General features: G+C 42.7%; 1 protein-coding gene across 1 annotated transcript in view; it reads right to left on the reverse strand.

Moving 5' to 3' along the window:
* Window positions 1-630: 630 nt before the first annotated feature.
* TSPAN7 (tetraspanin 7) overlaps window positions 631-17646 on the reverse strand; it is a 91353-nt gene continuing 74337 nt past the window's right edge. The window contains exons 3-8 of the mRNA XM_054291306.1: window positions 16509-16583; window positions 14935-15030; window positions 13022-13177; window positions 8638-8721; window positions 2764-2836; window positions 631-1769 (exon numbers count right to left, since the gene is read on the reverse strand). Of these exons, the coding sequence (XP_054147281.1) occupies window positions 2768-2836; window positions 8638-8721; window positions 13022-13177; window positions 14935-15030; window positions 16509-16583 (480 nt within the window). The 3' untranslated portion in view covers window positions 631-1769; window positions 2764-2767. The remainder of the gene's footprint in view (window positions 1770-2763; window positions 2837-8637; window positions 8722-13021; window positions 13178-14934; window positions 15031-16508; window positions 16584-17646) is intronic.

Consider the following 17646-nt stretch of genomic DNA (forward strand, 5'->3'; position numbering starts at 1 on the left):
CATGGACACTGGCACTGATGGATGGACAGACAGACAGACAGACAGAGGAAGGACTGGCACTCCAGCAGCTGCACAGCTCCCACAACCAGAAGGCTCCAGGAGTTCTCAACTCTCCCTCTCCGTCCACGCTGCCAAGCTAAGGGCTTGGCCCAGAATTCCCAGGTTTAAACTTCCATGGGTTTTCTGTCACATCTGTGACATTGCACTCATTCAAGTGATAACTGCCTGCCTTTCCACGAGCCTACCCCTCAACCCCAGAGCTCTCTTCTCTCCTTGCTCACCAAAATTGAGAACTGCTTAATGCCAAAATCAGTCACAGCACTAAGGATGGGATAATTAAACAATGCGGATTTTTAGCTATTAAAAGAAGAAAACTTGCAAAGCAGAGGGTATTTGTCACGTGGTGAAACCAGCTGTAGAAGGAGTTTTGAAACAATTCCAGCTCTTTCACTTTTTGTTTTTTCTTTTCCCAGGGTAGTAATGCTTCTCTTTTACAAGCAAATTAGTTGTTAAAAAACACATAAAGACATGTCAAGCCAATCTGTGCCCAGGTGTTTCATGTTCACTTCCCCCCCCTCCCCAAAAAAGAGTTTTCTTATAACTAAAGAATGAGACAGAAGCAGCTAGAAATCTGTAATGGTTCCATTTATTAATACGTATATCACAAATACTCACAATATCAATGCATTCTCATTTGCATGCTAGACAGAGGCATTATTAAAAAAGTCCTATTTTTTTTAAAAAGGTTTTAAACTTTTGCTTTCCCCCAAAAATATTTCATATGCCTGTTATTTTTTTTTGAGATTTTTTTTTTGTGTCTCTGTGTGTGTGTGTTTTTATTTCGATTTGATTCAACAATGTACTTGGTGGCTGCAACCTCAATGCAAAAAAAAGAACGAGAAAAAAACAAAAGAAAAACAGGAAAAAAGTATGAAGGCCGCAGTACAGCACAGTTCAATTAGTTCATAGCTACATCATAAAAATAAAGGGAGCAAAAATTTCTGCCTTCACAGTAAGCAACAACACAGCTTAATAACAGTATTACACAGGATCAGGTTCCGAGGCAAAATGCACTAGACAAAGCCTACCGGGATACGCACTAGGCATACAACACTGAGTAAGAATCAAAGATGTAGAAGAACATCAGGAATAACAGTTCCCTTCAAGCACAACATTTTAACATCATTTTCAAGTATCTTTATGTTATGTTACTGATTCCTTTGTTTTTTGGGGAGAAGGGGGGACAGGCGCAGGGGAAGTGGGGAAAGGATGGAAACCTTAGTAAAGCAATAAACAAACCAAGAAATTAAGATAAAAACCAAAAAAGAATATATATTTCATATACCGGTTTATATGGATGTGTGCAACACTTATTAACCATGGTGAAAGGCTAATTATGCCCTCCAGTCACTACATGCACAGCCCGATCAATGCTGTTAATGAGTTACCTTTGTTAACTTACGATGCAACTACTGAGTGACCAAGAACATAGAGACGGTGCCGTGCCCCGGGGGTGGCGCTGGTTCTGGGGGCCGAGGGGACCCGGCCACAGCCCGGGTGGCACCGTGGAACTTCACAGGATGGGACACTAGGCGTGGGACACTGGGGGAGTGGGGTGGGTGCGGGTGTGCGCGCGCACGGGCTTGCTCGTGGGGTGTGTGTGCGTGCGTGCGAGAGACAGTGTGTGCTATAACATTCATGGCAGTCTTTCTCCAGCTCTGCAGCTCCTGGTCTTCACACAGGCTCTGGACTCCACACCTCTCGAAAGACTGGAGAGCAGGGAGGATGGAGAAAAACCCAAAAAACAAAACAGCAAACCAACAAGTGGGTCGCTTTGGTTGATATCAGTGTTCGCAGCAGGTGTTTTGCGCAATTTCTTTGTTGGAACCCAAGAAATTCCAACAATTTCCTTGTTGGAACCCAAGAAATTCTGACAATTTCTTTGCTGGAACCCAAGAAATTCCAACAATTTCCTTGTTGGAACCCAAGAAATTCCAACAATTTCTTTGTTGGAACCCAAGAAATTCCTCTGGCTGCCCTGGAGGGCTCCAGCCCCTGCCCAGGGGGCTCAGAGACCTTAGCACAGAGCCCAAGACCTCTGTGCCTTTGATTTAGCCCTTGGAAAAAACAATTACCAACCTTATATGAAGAATTACAAGCCACGACAGTTTAAGCAGAACGATAGTGAATTTATCACGGGGTGAAAAATAGATTTTTTTTGATTTTTAGAATAGGGGTTCAGGGGGCAAGATGGGGGAATCTGGGCATGTCCAGCCTTTCTCCTTCTTCTTATTTCTAACCTCCATCTTCTGGGTGCTTTTAGATTGGTTTAGAGCAGAAGCTCACTGTCTAATATAGGTGATAGCTATTTTTTCCAAGGGCCAAATCAAAGGCACAGGGGTCTTGGGCTCTGTGCCAAGGTCTCTGAGCCCTCTGGGCAGAGGCTTGAGTCCTCCAGGGCAGCCAGAGGAATTTCCTGGATTCTGATATCTCTTCCCAAGAAAACTGAAATGACAAAATTCAACACTGCATTCCCACCACCCCTTCTTTCCACTCCCCCCCCCCCCCCCCCACAAAATTGGGATGAAAATCCCAAAGCAAAGAAGCCCATGGGAAGGCTTAGTTCTCAATGAATACGCTCAGAATGAATGAATGAGAACTCAGAATGTAAAACTTGCTCACTGTCTTCAGCAGAAGCAGCACAGCCACAACAACACAGCAAGGATTTATAGTTTTACCACCTGGAAAATGGGAAAAGCTCACCTTGTTACACCATCTCGTACTGGTTAGCAGTAATAAACCGGGACAGACAGCATGCCAGCAGCATCCCGATCAACTGTTCCACACAGGACAGAGACAGAACAGAATTTCAGTGAAATACATCAGTGCAGAGCATTGGTAAGCATGTAGCTCATGTACTGGAGTTACTATGCACAACGTATTTATGCCCTATTTTAAGGACTGCTCTAATTAGAAAAATAGCATTTAACTCTGTTGTCTGTCTTTGTCAGATCTTCCTGTTGATTTTTGACATTTATTTGACAGACAGCATGACTTTTTGGTATTTTTTAATCCCGTTGTCAATGTCTGGCCAAGCCAGATGTGGATGAATAAACTGCTGGGGGTATCAGCTTATTACAGGCTGTGTTTCACTTGCTTCATGTGGATCCCTCACCACCACCCCTCAGCCATGGGAGCTGGTGGCTTTAACTTCTTTATCACTGTGCCAGGGAAAACTTCCTGATGTCCCACACTGGTTATGCTTCCTTTACAAGTGATGCAGCACTGTAGAAATGAGCTCTGTAAATAACTTTTTTAAAAGTCTATTCCCTTGGCTGTCACTCAGATTATTGAAAACAGATCCCAGGCTTCCACTCATCAATAAGCACTCAGTCTTTTCAATGTTTTGTCTACTGCAGTTTCTTAGTGCTTCCTTCATGTGCCAACAGAGTTAATATGCTGTAAATAATTCAGCCTCGCTTTTCTCATTGGGGTTGGTCAATTCATTAACTCCTGAGCATATCCAGAGCATGCCTAGCTATGACTGGCTGGCTGCTCATCCAGACTGGCTAACCCTAACCAAAGCTACCAGGGTCCAGAGGCTGTGTTTTTGGTTGACAAAATGATATGTTTTTGTCTTATCTCTTTTTTCTTTTCTTCCCTTTTTTTCCTAAGATTATCTTGGTCTTCTGAACTATTATATAGAAAGCAGAGAGATTTCCATACCGTGGCCTTGCCACAGGTGGAAATCTTCCTCAGCTCTGAAAAACCTCAGCTGATAACAAGAAGAGATTTTATCCATTTTGTTGCCTATTCTACTCATCACTGGGAGGATGATTTAATCAATTCCTGAAGGTGTTGCTGAAAACCAACCACATTCTACTGGTTACCTGACACTCTGTTGTATTGCACTAATGGGAATTCTTACAGCACTCCTGCAGCTGGCTCATGCACGGTTTCTTTAGCTCAGATGAATTTTGGAGGATGAGATTTCTGTTTTGGATAGTGCTATGTATTTCTCCATGCTCTGACAAGCTGAACAGAGTGAGTGTCTCTGGGTGGCTCTGTCCCACCTCCTTCATTGTCATTTTTCTGTGTTTGTGGTGAGTTCCAGTCTTTCTTCACCTTTCTTGGCTGGACTCAGAAGTTCCCTCTCTGCCTTACTGCATTTTTAAGTAAGATGAACTTTGCAGTGTATTTCATCCAAATTATTTTCCCTGAGCAAATTCCAGCCCAGATCCAAATAAATTCCTCCCTACAGTGGCCAAGAATGTACATTGCAGTTGTTTATTTTTCCCCACCACAAGCACTCAGGTCACAGCCACTTTCTTCTCAACCACAATCTGTGCTTGTATCAGGTTTACAAGGGGAAAGATGCTGTAGCCTCTACAAATAGGAAACCACAGGCTTTTCTTTCCCCCTTCCACTGGAGCAGACTTCCCCAGACACCTCTTATTAGGGATTCTCCTGTTCTGTGAGGGCTGTAACTCTAATAATCAGTGTGTCTAAACTTTGTAGCATCTTCGGGCATTTAATGGTGTTTTGTTTTACTCAGCTCACTGCTAAGACAAGTGGCAGGTTACTCATGAATCTATCTCCATGATCTTTGGCCCATTTATTGATTCTTGGCTCTGACCTTAGGCTGGTTTAGGCATTTAAAGGGTTATAATGACATAATGTTTAACTCTGTATTTCAAAAATAATGGCATGCGTGTCAAGCCATTGCACACACATTTTATTCAGCATTTCTAAGTATTACCAGAACATAACAGAGCTATAATAAATAGTCTGGAAATGCTTTGAATGCATATAAAAACATGTGCTTTTTGATGTGTTGACTTCCACATTTAACCATGAGAGCACTGCTCCTCCTGCAGCCCAAAAGAGGCAATATTGTACTGAGCTGCTGAATTTTCTGCTCTTTCATTACAGGCAGAACTGGAGTCCTCTGCTTTTCAGTCAGGCTAGAGGCTCCCAGGCTGCAGCACAAACCAGCACTCTGCACCCTGCCTTGCTCTCTGCATTTGTTCCAGCACTTGCCTCCTCTGCTCTTGAGGCAGGAGGAAGCTCCTTATCCCATTGTGCTCCAGGTTCCTGCAGCTCCTTTGAAAAACCAGAATTGGTGGTAAAGGATTCCCACAAAGAAACTGCTGCTGGGAGCTGCATTCATTTCCCTGCACTCCCATTGCCTCTCAAATGCCCCATCTCAACTTTTATCCCCGTATTCATTTATTTGATTTTACTCTCTTGATTTTTGAGTGCTAAGCTGTCAGACTTGGTTCTGCATTTGTCTTCTCTCTTACTTTTTTCTTTTCTTCCCTTTTTCCCCCCTAAGATTATCTTGGTCTTCTGAGCTATTATATAGAAAGCAGAGATTTTTCCATACTGTGGTCTTGTCAAACTTGAAAATGCTGACAAATTCTTTGGTTTAGACAAGTGGGAAACCCACACCCCTCAAGTGTGTCTCCTGTCCTACCATCCTGCTGGCCACAGGCCACTCCAGCAAGCAGAATACAGTGAATTTCTCATGGTTTCTAGGAGCAATCACAGGCACATCTTAGTTCTGGCCATTGAAAACCATCCACAGCATATATGTAGCAGTCTTACCCCCCCCCTGCACACATAATAACTGGCTTTTTAATACACTTATTCTGTAGGAGTTACCACTGACTGGAAGCTGTTCTGCATGACATATTTATTACACCTTATTATACTGAAGAGAAAGAAACTGAATTGCAATTTGAATTTCCATTTTATTTTGGGTCTTGGTATCGTCACCATTTTTTCATTCTTTGGGAGAATTTCTATAAATAGAAATGTGTTGAACTAACTTGGAATTCATCAGCACACCAGGTAAGCCAAAACTGGGGGAGGGGGAATTTAATCCATCAGGAATACAGGAATAATTTTTTAGCTCAATACCTTGTCATATTCTCAAAATGCAAATCTCCAAACGTGCAAGTTCTCTGGCTGTGTTTTAAAAGAGAATTGTCTGTGTCACACATCCCTTATCTGAGTCAGCCTCCTGAGCTGTGGTGTGCCTCTGTCACAGGCCCTGCCTCCACTGAATCCACTGTGACTAGCCTTGAGAAACAGCCCAGTTTTAGACCAGATTTCAAGTCACATCTTGGATGCTGATGTGGATCCCATTCCTCAGCCCTGAGCCATTCCCAGCCCCGCTGTGCTCAGGGAGGAGCTGGAGCAGACAGGGTGGATGATTTCTGCACCAGAACCAAATCCACCCTCAGGCAGAGCTGCCCACACTGATGCTGACAGTAAAGAGGGTCCATGGCTGCATGGGAATTTATCTAAGAATAATGGGACCTGTACATGCCCAACAACTGGTTTGGAGCACATGGAGAGCACCTGATTTCAGCACAAAGGGAATAATGTGAACATTGCACTGAGCCTCCCCTACTGACCAACTCTAAACCCCTCCAGACAGTGTCTCTTGCATTCCTTCAGACAATGCCTGCACTCTACTTTTATCTAGGCACAGCTCTCCATCATCTATGCAGTTTGCATAATTTTATTCTCTGTTGGGCACAACACAGCAATAATTTTTCTGCTCTGAAGAGCACCTGCTAAATGGAAATTATTCCAGCTGGAAGTGAACATTGGCATCCAGGTCCAAAACCCATCAAATTTTATTTTCTTGTTATTATTTCAAACCTGAGGAGCAGATCAGACAAGGTCAGCAACACAGTGGTTTTTATAGATGGGGAAGTCTGTGCCAGGCCTGTAAGATTTGCAATGCCATTACACCAACTTTCCCTATTTCTGGGCATCAGCACATTCCCCATGCTAGTCAACACCAAACAAATCACATGAAGGAAAGGCCCTTGAGCATGCTTTGCTGTAGAGGAGCGACATGATTTAATTTGTCTTTTATTTAGATTAAACCTATTCTCAATAGGAACAGCAAAACCTCGCCTGCAGCTGCAGCCCTGCCTGGCATTTCTGCCAGCCACCTTAACCTGAAATCAATTTGTAAACACTGTTCCTAATTGGGCCCAGCAAAACAGATTACTCAGTAAATTAAAACTGGCCACCTCCTATTCTTCAGAGCCTGGGAGAGCTGTGGTTTCCCCTCTGTAGCCTCTCTCTTCTCTTTTTTAGAAGTCTGCTAACACCCCAAGCAGCTGGGCATGTCCTCGCAGTGCCAGAGCCCAGGGCCTGCTCTGGGCAGTGACATCCCCACCTGGCAGCAGTGTGAGATGCCAACACCACACCAAAACACACCTCATTTTCCCCTCAGTCACAGGGACAAAATGCCTTGCAGCCCTTGCTGCCTGCAGCCTGCCATGAAACACCCAGTAAATGCTTTCAGGCAGTATTGGTCCTGACTTTTTCCCCCTAGCAGCATATTTTACAATTCCACTAGTCTCATTTTTCTTTTGGATAGCTTTACAGGAGGCATTTAAAAAGATGCTTTACAGCATTCTGGCTATCTAGAGCCCAAACTGAAACCCGAGCCTGGAGTCCTGTAGCAGCAATCAAACCATAATCAAGGCTGGAGAAGAATATCAATGTTGTCACCATTCAACAAGAATTAGAATAGCCTATTTAAAAAAACCCTGACCTCCCTTTGTCCATGCACAAACAGCTCCAGATTGTAAACCTTTTCTGGATCCCTGACATGCTCTGGGCAGCTGCTGCTGTGATGAACCAACATTTCCACCCACACCAAACCAGGGCCTGCTCACATCCAACACCTTGGCCACAGGGCATCAGGCTCCCAGACATGCCCAAGGCAGGGCACGCAGCCAGTCTGAGCCCAGACAATTTTAGGGCTCCCTCAGGCTGTGTGCATGCTGATCGAGAGGATGTGGGGGCCATTTTCTACATGGCTTGGGGACAGTTTTGATTGTGCATATTTCCCTCTCTCTCATTTTTGCATGTTTCCAGTAGGGTCCTTGCTGTGACACATGAAGTGAGTGGTATAAAGGACATCTTGTGGAATGATGCAGGTGTTTTCCTGCCCCTTCTTGATCAGAACAATCTGACCAGAGCTATACTTTCCCCAGTTCCTGTCTGCATAAATGCAGTTTGGATATCATGGAGCAGAAAACCCTGCTTCGCTCTCCTCCTGGTGCTCTCGTGCCACACTCCTTTGGTGCAGACAAGGAGTTGGTTTAACAATCTGATTTTGGTAGACTTAACATTTCTCACTGTTCAGTGTTACAGGGAAAATAAATCAAATTGGTCACATAGTGTCCTCTCCAGCCCCAGGTCCAGGATGGGGAGGCCTAAGGGTGCGCTCCTTTGAATTCTTGAGTCCTTTAAGAACAAATAAGAGTACTTAGAAGATAGAAGCCTACCCAAACAATGGATAAGCCATTTGTCTTCTTAGCGTTTATGCTCCATTTAAGCCAATGTTTTATTGGGTTAACCTCTATTTGACCCAGTGCAGGGACAAGTTGTTTTCCTTGAGCTAGTCATTAGCTCAACCGTAACTGATATTCCCAAGGAGATACTTCATTTAAGTTGAAAAAAAGAAAATCAATGAACAGATGACCTCAGGACTAATGAGCATGCTGAGTTCAGTCCCTTTCCATAATCCTTCCTTCCTTGAAGTCCAGGTAAAGAAAAAGAGGGGAAAATGAAAGGGGGGAAGGGGAATGTTTATGCACATACCTGTGAGAATGCAATCCCAAAAGCCACTCCAGCTATGATTCCCATATTTGTCTCCATAAAACTGGTCACCAAGTCATAACAGCCCTGGAAAACAAACACCATCATTCATTGTACTGACCTTCCCTGCCATGAATGCATACATATAAATTTCTCATTTAGAATGAACTCTGCCTAGACAATATTTCTGCTGTAATTTCCAGCAGTGTCACTTTTTTTCTAAAACAGCAATTCTGAGTGAATGATGTGGAGTTGTGGCAAAACCAATTACTTTTAGAAACGAATGCATTTCAATACTTTTAAAATCTAAATGTGATATTGCACTCATTTTTATGGGTCTTTTTAAAGAAAGTCAGTTAAAAAACAATATAGCTTTGACCTGAAACCAAACCAGTAACAATACACCAATGTTATAATACAATACAGATGTCAAAAATGAATAAATTATGCTGATTTCCCAATACTCTAGATATTTAATAAAGTGTCCCTTGAGGCATTCTGCTTGCCTTTACCCATCAAAGGACACCAGGCAAGGCACTGAACAGCATGTAACTTTAAACCATGTAACAAAGTTATCAAGGGTTTTGTATGAATTTTCTTGGTTCATTTGCCCTTGGACATAAAATTCCCTGTCCTACTCCCCAAACTGAATTTTCTGTCTGCTGATTTTCTTTCTCAGGCCTCAATTCATAGCTCAGACTGCGGCCAGAGGATTCATGTACAATATCTGCCCTTCTCTTGGATAGACTTCTTTGAGATGCTCCCCCTCAGTAGAATAATGCTTACCAAGTTTCTGCCCTAACCTATTTAACCCCTCAAAAACCATTTGCAATTATTTCCTACTTTGTGGTACCTAATTTAATCTAAACTTGATACGGGATTAATGCGACTTGATACATGAAGAAAAAAAGAAAGATGGCACCAAAACCACTGCACATCTCTTTTTTCTTTCATTATTAACCCCCATTATCTGTCCCCACAATACAAAGTCACTGCTCAGCCCCTTCTGCCACCTTCCTCAAATGACCAACACCCTGGCTGAAGGCCAGTCCTGAGGAGTTTTTTACATTATAGCTTTATCCACTTGATCAGAAATTGGAAAACTCAGAAATAACAGTGAGTTGCCTTTCCCTTGGACTTCTATCCCATAAGAGAGAAGTGTCTCCACATTTCACCCACATGCACACCCCCCTCATTCTGCAAGCACTGTAGGAACTCCTGATGGCCTCAGAGCATCAGGTGCTTGTAAAAAATAACAGCGAGAAGGACAAACAATGTTCTTTATTTCAGACAGGCCATTCATTAAATAAATTGTACCATTTCTTTAACTTCTTTTACAACATCTCAAGATATTTAATCCTGAGAGCAATGATGTGCTGAACCTAATAGTAGCTGAGGACCAGCACAGCTGGTCCTGATTAATTTCTGAAATGTTTATGTGTACATATCAACTATGTTTTACCACAGTGTACAGTAAGTCTGATTCAAGCTTGCTTATTTAACCCATAGTTTGTGTGTCTTACATGTTATGCAATGAGATTAGATTTCTCAAGCAGCATTTTCATTCTGTCTGACATGGCTTAATGCTCTCCCAGCTCTCCTGAAACCAGTTCTGTTGAAGAGCCTTCAAGAGATGCAACACTGAAGCACAGTGGTAATTTGAGGGAGACAGAAGATCTTGCCAACAAAACATGCAATGGCAGAGTTGTGATCACCCTCCTCACTTGAAGGATCTGTTTTCCCGAGCCACAATAATCTGTTTTCTGAAGAACATTGCTTGCCTATGGCTCAGTTGCTCAGTCCTTACTGTGCATGGGCAGCACCCACAGGTGCAGGACAGGACAGAGGTGTGTGAGCACCTCCGGGTGCTGAGCAGAGATCCAGAGCACAGAGGGGACAGTTTACAAAGGATCTGATCTTTCTTGACTCCATGCATCTGTTCCTTTCTTAAGATTTTAGAGAGAAATGGTTCTTGAGGTTTCTCGGTAAAGAACTGTGATTAAAAGCACTAGATGAACATTAATTAGCTAATCCTAATGACAGCCCTTAAAGTTAGGTATTACTGCTGTCTGAGACGAAGAAACAGAGAGCCTAAATAATTAACCCAAGGTCACTAAGCAAGTTAGGGTCAGAACTGGCAAAGAAAATCCAGGAATGCTGTCTTTTAGTCCTGTAATTATATTATTAGTTTAATCCTCTTTGGTTAATTCATTCTTAGTCCTCAGAAACTGCTAGTAATTTGATTAGCTCATAGAGAACTCGTTTTTCTGATAGTTTTGCAAGAATCCACCAAAAGATGTAATCCAAATATACTTGCCCACAATCATGGTGAGATGGGTCTTCAACAATACAGGGAATAAATATTTTCCTTTTTCTCCAACACTCAGAGAGCAAAGAGCCTGTTTCCAAGATGGGCAAGGAGCTTGGGTCAGGGGCAATGGTGTTTGGTACTATCCGAAGTGAAAGGATAGGGCCAAACAACATTTTCTTCTTGCTTTTTATTCCTATGCAGCTTTCAGAAGCATCCCACTTTGCTCTCATGTCTGGGACAACTCCAAGGTCTCACAACTGATGAACAGAAATCTGCAACTTTTGATTTTCAATGGCTATGCCAGAAAATGAGACAAAACCACATGAACTTCCAAACATCCAGATCTCCTCTAGGTAATTAAATCAAGTGATTACTTCAGCTATTTCCTGAAGAATCAGCAGTGCTTTTCTGTGAGGTGACTTGTGCATTTGACAGGAGAGCAAGGATGGCTGGAAATGTGTTACAGCCCTGGCCAAGCACTCACTGATCCCTCAGTCATGGCTCACCCTCCATGCCCATGCAAGGTCACTCTGCTGGTGGTGACTGTGAGTTACTCAACCAATGGACACCACCAACATTCCACACATCTGCAACAAGTGGCTCTCATTAAGCCATTGCAAAAAAAAAGAAGGGCTTAGTGGAAAATAATCCTCCAGCATCCCTTTTACAATAGATGCCAGAAAATGTTGTCTACTTGACTGGTTTTCAAAGATGTTTCAGGCTGTGCTCAGCCACCAGTCCAACCTCCTGAGTCACAGGTGACTGAGGTGAAAAAGACAGAAACAGAAGAGACAGAAGCATTTCCATATTTCCCCTGTTCTTAGGACTTCTATTTATTTTTTAATAGATCTCTGCAAATAAAAACAGAAAAGAAAATAATCCTCAAGTCTGACTAAGCTGTGCTGCTACTTAGCCACAATATCATTCCTCTTACCAGCTATTCCCTCTCTTGCAAATCTCAAGTGAGAAAAAATTGATGAAACACTAGCACTTGAAGCAGTAACTTGAGTAGCACTTCTTCAGCACAATGTCTAATGCATAGAGGCTGCATTATTTTCTCTTTATTCTTCCCTTTCTTAGCATTTTCTGTATTTTTATTCTCTAATTATGAATTTTCTTCCTGTTCTCCCTACTTGCCTTCCCAATCCTATTTCTGTCTTCCCAACCCTCTCTTCCAGGTGACCCCAAGGAAAGGATCACTTTGGCTGGGCTGTGCTTGCAGCCCTACATATTCAAAAATTTTAACTCACAATAAATATACCCACAAACCATGGCATTTACTGTCAATCACCTGTATCACCATCATATTTTCTGAAAAACCCTCTTTGCCCAGGATTTCCCTCCTGGGAAGCCGAGAAGCCTCAGAGAAAAAGGAAACCAATATTATCTCATTTGCTTCTCCTGTGTTTTGCTGCTTTGGAATGTGGTTTGGAGATTGTTTATCTAACAGTTTGATTGGCTTCATTGTTTTGGAGATTGGTTTCATTGGAGATTTGGTTTCATCGTTTTGGAGATTGTTTATCCAACAGGTGGTTGTTTGATTAGTTTCATGTGAATTGTTTTGACTTAATGACCAATCATGGTCAGGCTGCGTCAGACTCTGAGGAGAGAGTCACAAGTTTACTATTATTATCTTTTAGCCTTCTGTAAGTATCCTTTCTCTATACTTTAGTATAGTTTCAGTATAGTTTAAGTATAGTATAGTTTTAGTATAGTATAGTATAGTTTTAGTATAGTATAGTTTTAGGAGAATAGAATAGAATAGAATAGAATAGAATAGAATAATAAATTAGCCTTCTAAGAACATGGAGTCAGATCCATCATTTCCTTCCTGCCATGGGGGACCCCAAAAATACCCCACACCTGTATTTCCTCAGAACTGCCGCATCTGGGGTTGGATTTGAGAAAGGCCAGCTCAAAGCAAGTGCAGGACCAAGCCCATCCTTACCATCACTCCAGCCTGACTTGCACGTTATCAGCCAACCATTTGAAATGAAATGCAAGTGCAAGCAGGCACACAGTGCCCTGGGGTGCTGGGTGGTGTCACAAGTGCCTCTGGCACAGGGTTACTGGTACCTTCTGGTTTACTTTAGTGGCAGCCACGGTCATGTTGCGCAGGTCCTGAGTGTTGCAGTCACTGGAGTTCATGCAACAGCTCGTAGGGATGCCGTGCTTGAAGAAGTAAGGGCTGGTGCTCCAGTTGGTGTAGCTCTGAATGCCACAGCAGCTCAGCTGGGAGGGGTAAGAGGCAGGTTTAAAACACACAAACAAACAAACCAGAATTAAAACTAGATCAGAATCATCTCGGCCCACTGTATAAGCTCATAATCAAAATAATGACAGGGCACCTCAAGTTTTGAAAAGCAGATAACACCCCTGCCCCATTAATTACAAAAGTACCAGGAATGTAACTTACAGAACATGGGAGCAGATGACCTACTAAAAAAAGGTATTTTATGAGCAGAACTATTATTTGTAACATTTCATAAAGGCCCAGCCATAAAACCATCTTTTTTTTAGTTGACAATCTGTTAGGGTTTTTTGTTGTTGTTGTTGTTGCTGTTTGTTTGTTTTCTTCACGTCTTTATTTGATTAAAGACGACCCTGCAAATTCAAGACCTCAAAGCATTACACAGAATTGCATGTAACACATACAGTTTCAAACTAGTATAAATCCATAAGGTGAAGCCTCTCTAACTCACCAAAATAATTTCTAGGACAATTCACTGAGCTGTGAATAGAAAGAGACCATATGTTCACAGGGTGTATCTAGGAAGTCAGCTAGAAAACCCTAAATTGGGAAGAATGTTCTGATTTAGATCCTAAGCTAGAAGTCAGAGACTCAAAAGTATGGAGTATGTGCTGAATTTTCTGCTTGGAAAGGGCTTATAAATGCAGTTCCTGTAAAGAGTAAATTATGAATGAAATTAACATTCTGCTACAATAGAAACACTGAAAAACTACTCAGAACTATTTCATTTGGTCAACTCCAAGGAATCAGAAATTTAAAATACAGGTTAACATTATGCAAACAGACAATTTGACAGCGGAATATACTCAGTTTGGAGCACTGCAGTTATCTGCTAACTAGGAGAAACCAGGTTAGAGTACAGTTTCAACCATGCTGAAGGGTCCAACAAAAGAGCTGTAATTTCTAAAGGTCTGGAAGCCATCAATACAATTACACTGACATTTCAGCCATTCACAGAGCCACAGTCATATGGAAAGGAAATTAGCTCATGGAATGTATTGCAAACTGAAGAAACAGCTTCTTGCTAGGGCAGAGCTTCCAGTGGGAATTTAAATGTGAATTTTATCACTCTGTGTTGTAGTTGGTGTATTTGGTCTCTTGTGGGTGGCATCCCCAGCTGGTTTGGCTGTGCTGTGTCATTTGCTCCTGCCCTGTGCCCTGCAGGAAGGCAAGGCAATTCCCACTGCCCTGCTGCCACCCTGAGGGGCAGAGAGGCTCCTGCTCCATCCCTCCAGCACAGCTTTCACTGCCAACCTCAGCAGTTTCCCCTCCATTTTCCTCTGGGGAAAAGATACCCAGTTTTTCTCCTTAACTCACCAGGTCTCCTTTGCCAGCCTCTCACTGTACTTGTGAAGAGAGCTGCTGCAGTTAATCAGTGATGCAGGACACAAGATTAGAAAACCCTGTCTCAACCAGCTCAAATTGAAAACATTTTATGATCTTACTGGCAAATTCCCTGAGGAACAAGGGGTGTTCTTTCGGAATAGACCTGTGCCATAAACCTAATTCAAGATCTGAGACCAACAACAAGCCAGTGGGACAGGCCTTGCCTTTATCAGGCAGCTTTTTCACTAAAATTTATGAATCCTGAACAAGCATTTCTTTTAGGTCAGTTTTGCCAGCCTCTAACTTTGCTTGCAAATTACAGCTTGGAGATTGAGCCATCAAAACTTCACATTCTGGGATTAAATCCGTGCTTTCTCTATTGTCTAATTTTGGTACCCAGCTTGAGACTTACACTTTCCTGTACGTTATCCACTGCATGGCTCCGCTCATCATTCTTGTTGTAATTCTGGATTGCCTCAGTGTATGTCCTAAGGAAAGTATCCTTGATCTGTGAGGGTGAGGAATAAAAAACAGCCCACATGAGCAACAAGAAGGACAACATCTGAAGCAGTTTTTGCAGGAAGCAAATTTCCTAACAAGACACCTAAACTAGCCCTTCCCAGTTGTTTTGAAGGGTGTTTTTAGAGCTGGCAGAGCTCCTTCTTAAATGTCAGGAATAATTTATGCCATTTTTCCAGTGGGATATCAGACACAGAAACAAGACTACTCCAGCAAACTGATATGTTTTTGTATGAAAAAGTACTGTAAAATGACTTAATCTATCAAAAAGGTATAATTTTATGCTTTTTCCACCCAAACACTTTGTTCCAGCACTAATTCTGAAGGAGACTGCATGTTTCTCCCTGCTCATGGATGCAAGGTGGGAGCCAAAGTTTGTGCAAACACCCTGGGACACAAGCCAGCGGCATCAAAGTAAGACATAAATCTCCTGACCAGGCATCCCCAGCACCAAAGGGATTTGGGTAAGGAACAAGAGGTCCCTCAGGTGGAAAATGTCATCAGGAATGGCAGTCTGGGTGGGAAAGGGGCTGGGAACCAGATGATGTGAGCAACCCACATGGCTGTGGCCTTCACAGGAGTCTGCCTCTCCCAAAAGGGAGCAGCCTGACACTGGGGCTGTGGCAGGTTAGGTGGGATGAAATGGGAATCCTCAGCAGGTAGACAGGCTGAGGCTGTCCTAATGAGGCTCAGGACCTCATTAAAAACAATCCACTGCTTGCAAGGGTGAGCAGCAGAAAACTCTATAGCAATGGAAATGTCATGTCAAAAAAGCTGGAAAACCAGCTCATTCAAAGAGAAGAGACAAGGAGGGTCTCTGGGGCTGCTCTGGTTCAGCACCAGTGGCATGTAGGTCCATGGACTCACAGCCAGAGATAGACCTGATTACAGTGGATAAAGCAGGAGTGTTACTACAAATCTAGACCATCACACTTTTTAAAGCTTCTTCCTGTCCCAGTTTCCTCCCTCACTCTACTTCTAATCTCTCCTTATTCTCAAGATAGAAATGAAATCCCATCCCACTCCCTCCCCACCCCCTCCCTCCCCCAAGAAAAAAAAGATTTACAAAACAGCAAGTCTGGTGTGATGCAGAAGTTGTCTCTGCCTTACATAAACCAGCATTTGCCTGAAAAAGCTGTGTTCAAGAAAAGCATTTAATCTATTTTGCAGCCCTCAGCATATGCAAAAGAGTAAAGAAGATCTTCCATGGTGGACTCACAAAACCTGATAGCTGCAGAGTAAATCAGCAGGCAGCTGAGGGCAAGAGCTTTGGCTAAATCCCCTCATTTGGAACGGCACTGGTTTTTAGGAGCTGCACAGGTTATTGTGTCACAGCAGCCCCATGCCTGGAGATGTGCTGGAGCCAAGCTCAGTGCCCTGCACGTTCTCCATGCTCCAGGGACCTCCTGCCCTGCCAGCTGCAAACATTCCACCTCCCACCTTCCAGCTCAGCACATTCCCACCTACCTCGTGGCGAAAGACAAACCCTGAAATGCCAGCCACCAGCTCAGCCAGGAACACCAGGGACAAGAACATGGCATACTGGAAAGGCAGGAGGCAAGAGAAGTCAGAGCACGACAGGCTTTTGTCTCAGCACACATGTTATCACATGAAATGTGATATAATTTTGTCTCAGCATGGATATTATCACATGAAATGTAACCTTCCCCTCTAGGCACCCTTCAAAGGTGTTAAGAAACCAAAGGTCTTTTGGAGGAGATACACAGGTTATGACCTGAATGTAACACGTGTTTATACAACTCATAACTGATGTATATTGCTTAATTACTGCCTTTTCTGACATTTCTGTTCCCACATTTCTCAGCATTCTTATATAAATTAAAACACACTCACGTGCCAGAGGTGAATCCAAGTCTCTCAGGTTTTGATCTTGCAATAAGGAATACAAACACACCTTTCCTGTTTGCATGGTGCTCTGCTAAGCTCAACAGGCTTGCCCAGGTGTTTTGGTTTGTGTTTATCTATCTCACTGCCAGACTGGGATTTGCTGCCTGGTTCCTGAAGTTTCTCCAATGAATGAACTGAAACATTGCCTTCACTGGAAATATTCTCACAGTAACACCAGACATATGCTCCAAATATTTTGCTGAGCCAAGGTCCATATTTGGCTTTAGGTGCAGCATTTGGATCAGGAGCTAAATAAACCTTGAAAACAGTGCTTTCAGTGTAGGCACTCATCAAGTACTAAAAATATATTTAAGCAGAAATAAAGAAGGTAAAGAAAAATTGTAAAGTGGGATAGTAAAATTTGAAGTTGGGGCTCAATCTTCTGGAGGAAAAATTACCTTTTTCCTCCACCTGTTAAGTAACAATTAATTAAGAAAGGAAATATTTTAAATTCAGTCCTAGCAGGATTTAGTGGAGAAAGGGAAATATAGCTTTCATGAAAGGTTACTGGGGAAAGGAGCAGAACAGTGAAAGCAGAACTAGCAAAAAAAATGTGTCCAATTAATGCAGCTGTCAAAACACTGTCTGTTCAGGAGAGAAAAGAAGTTTAGAAATATTTCTTATATGTACAATGAAAATAAACCCACATGCTTGGAACAGCACATACTAGTGTTAGTGGCTTTAAGAAAGTTATGGA

Source organism: Melozone crissalis, unplaced genomic scaffold (genome assembly GCF_028551555.1).
Source record: "Melozone crissalis strain CALT ecotype California unplaced genomic scaffold, PUWL_Pcris_2 ptg000090l_1, whole genome shotgun sequence".
NCBI lineage: Eukaryota > Metazoa > Chordata > Aves > Passeriformes > Passerellidae > Melozone > Melozone crissalis.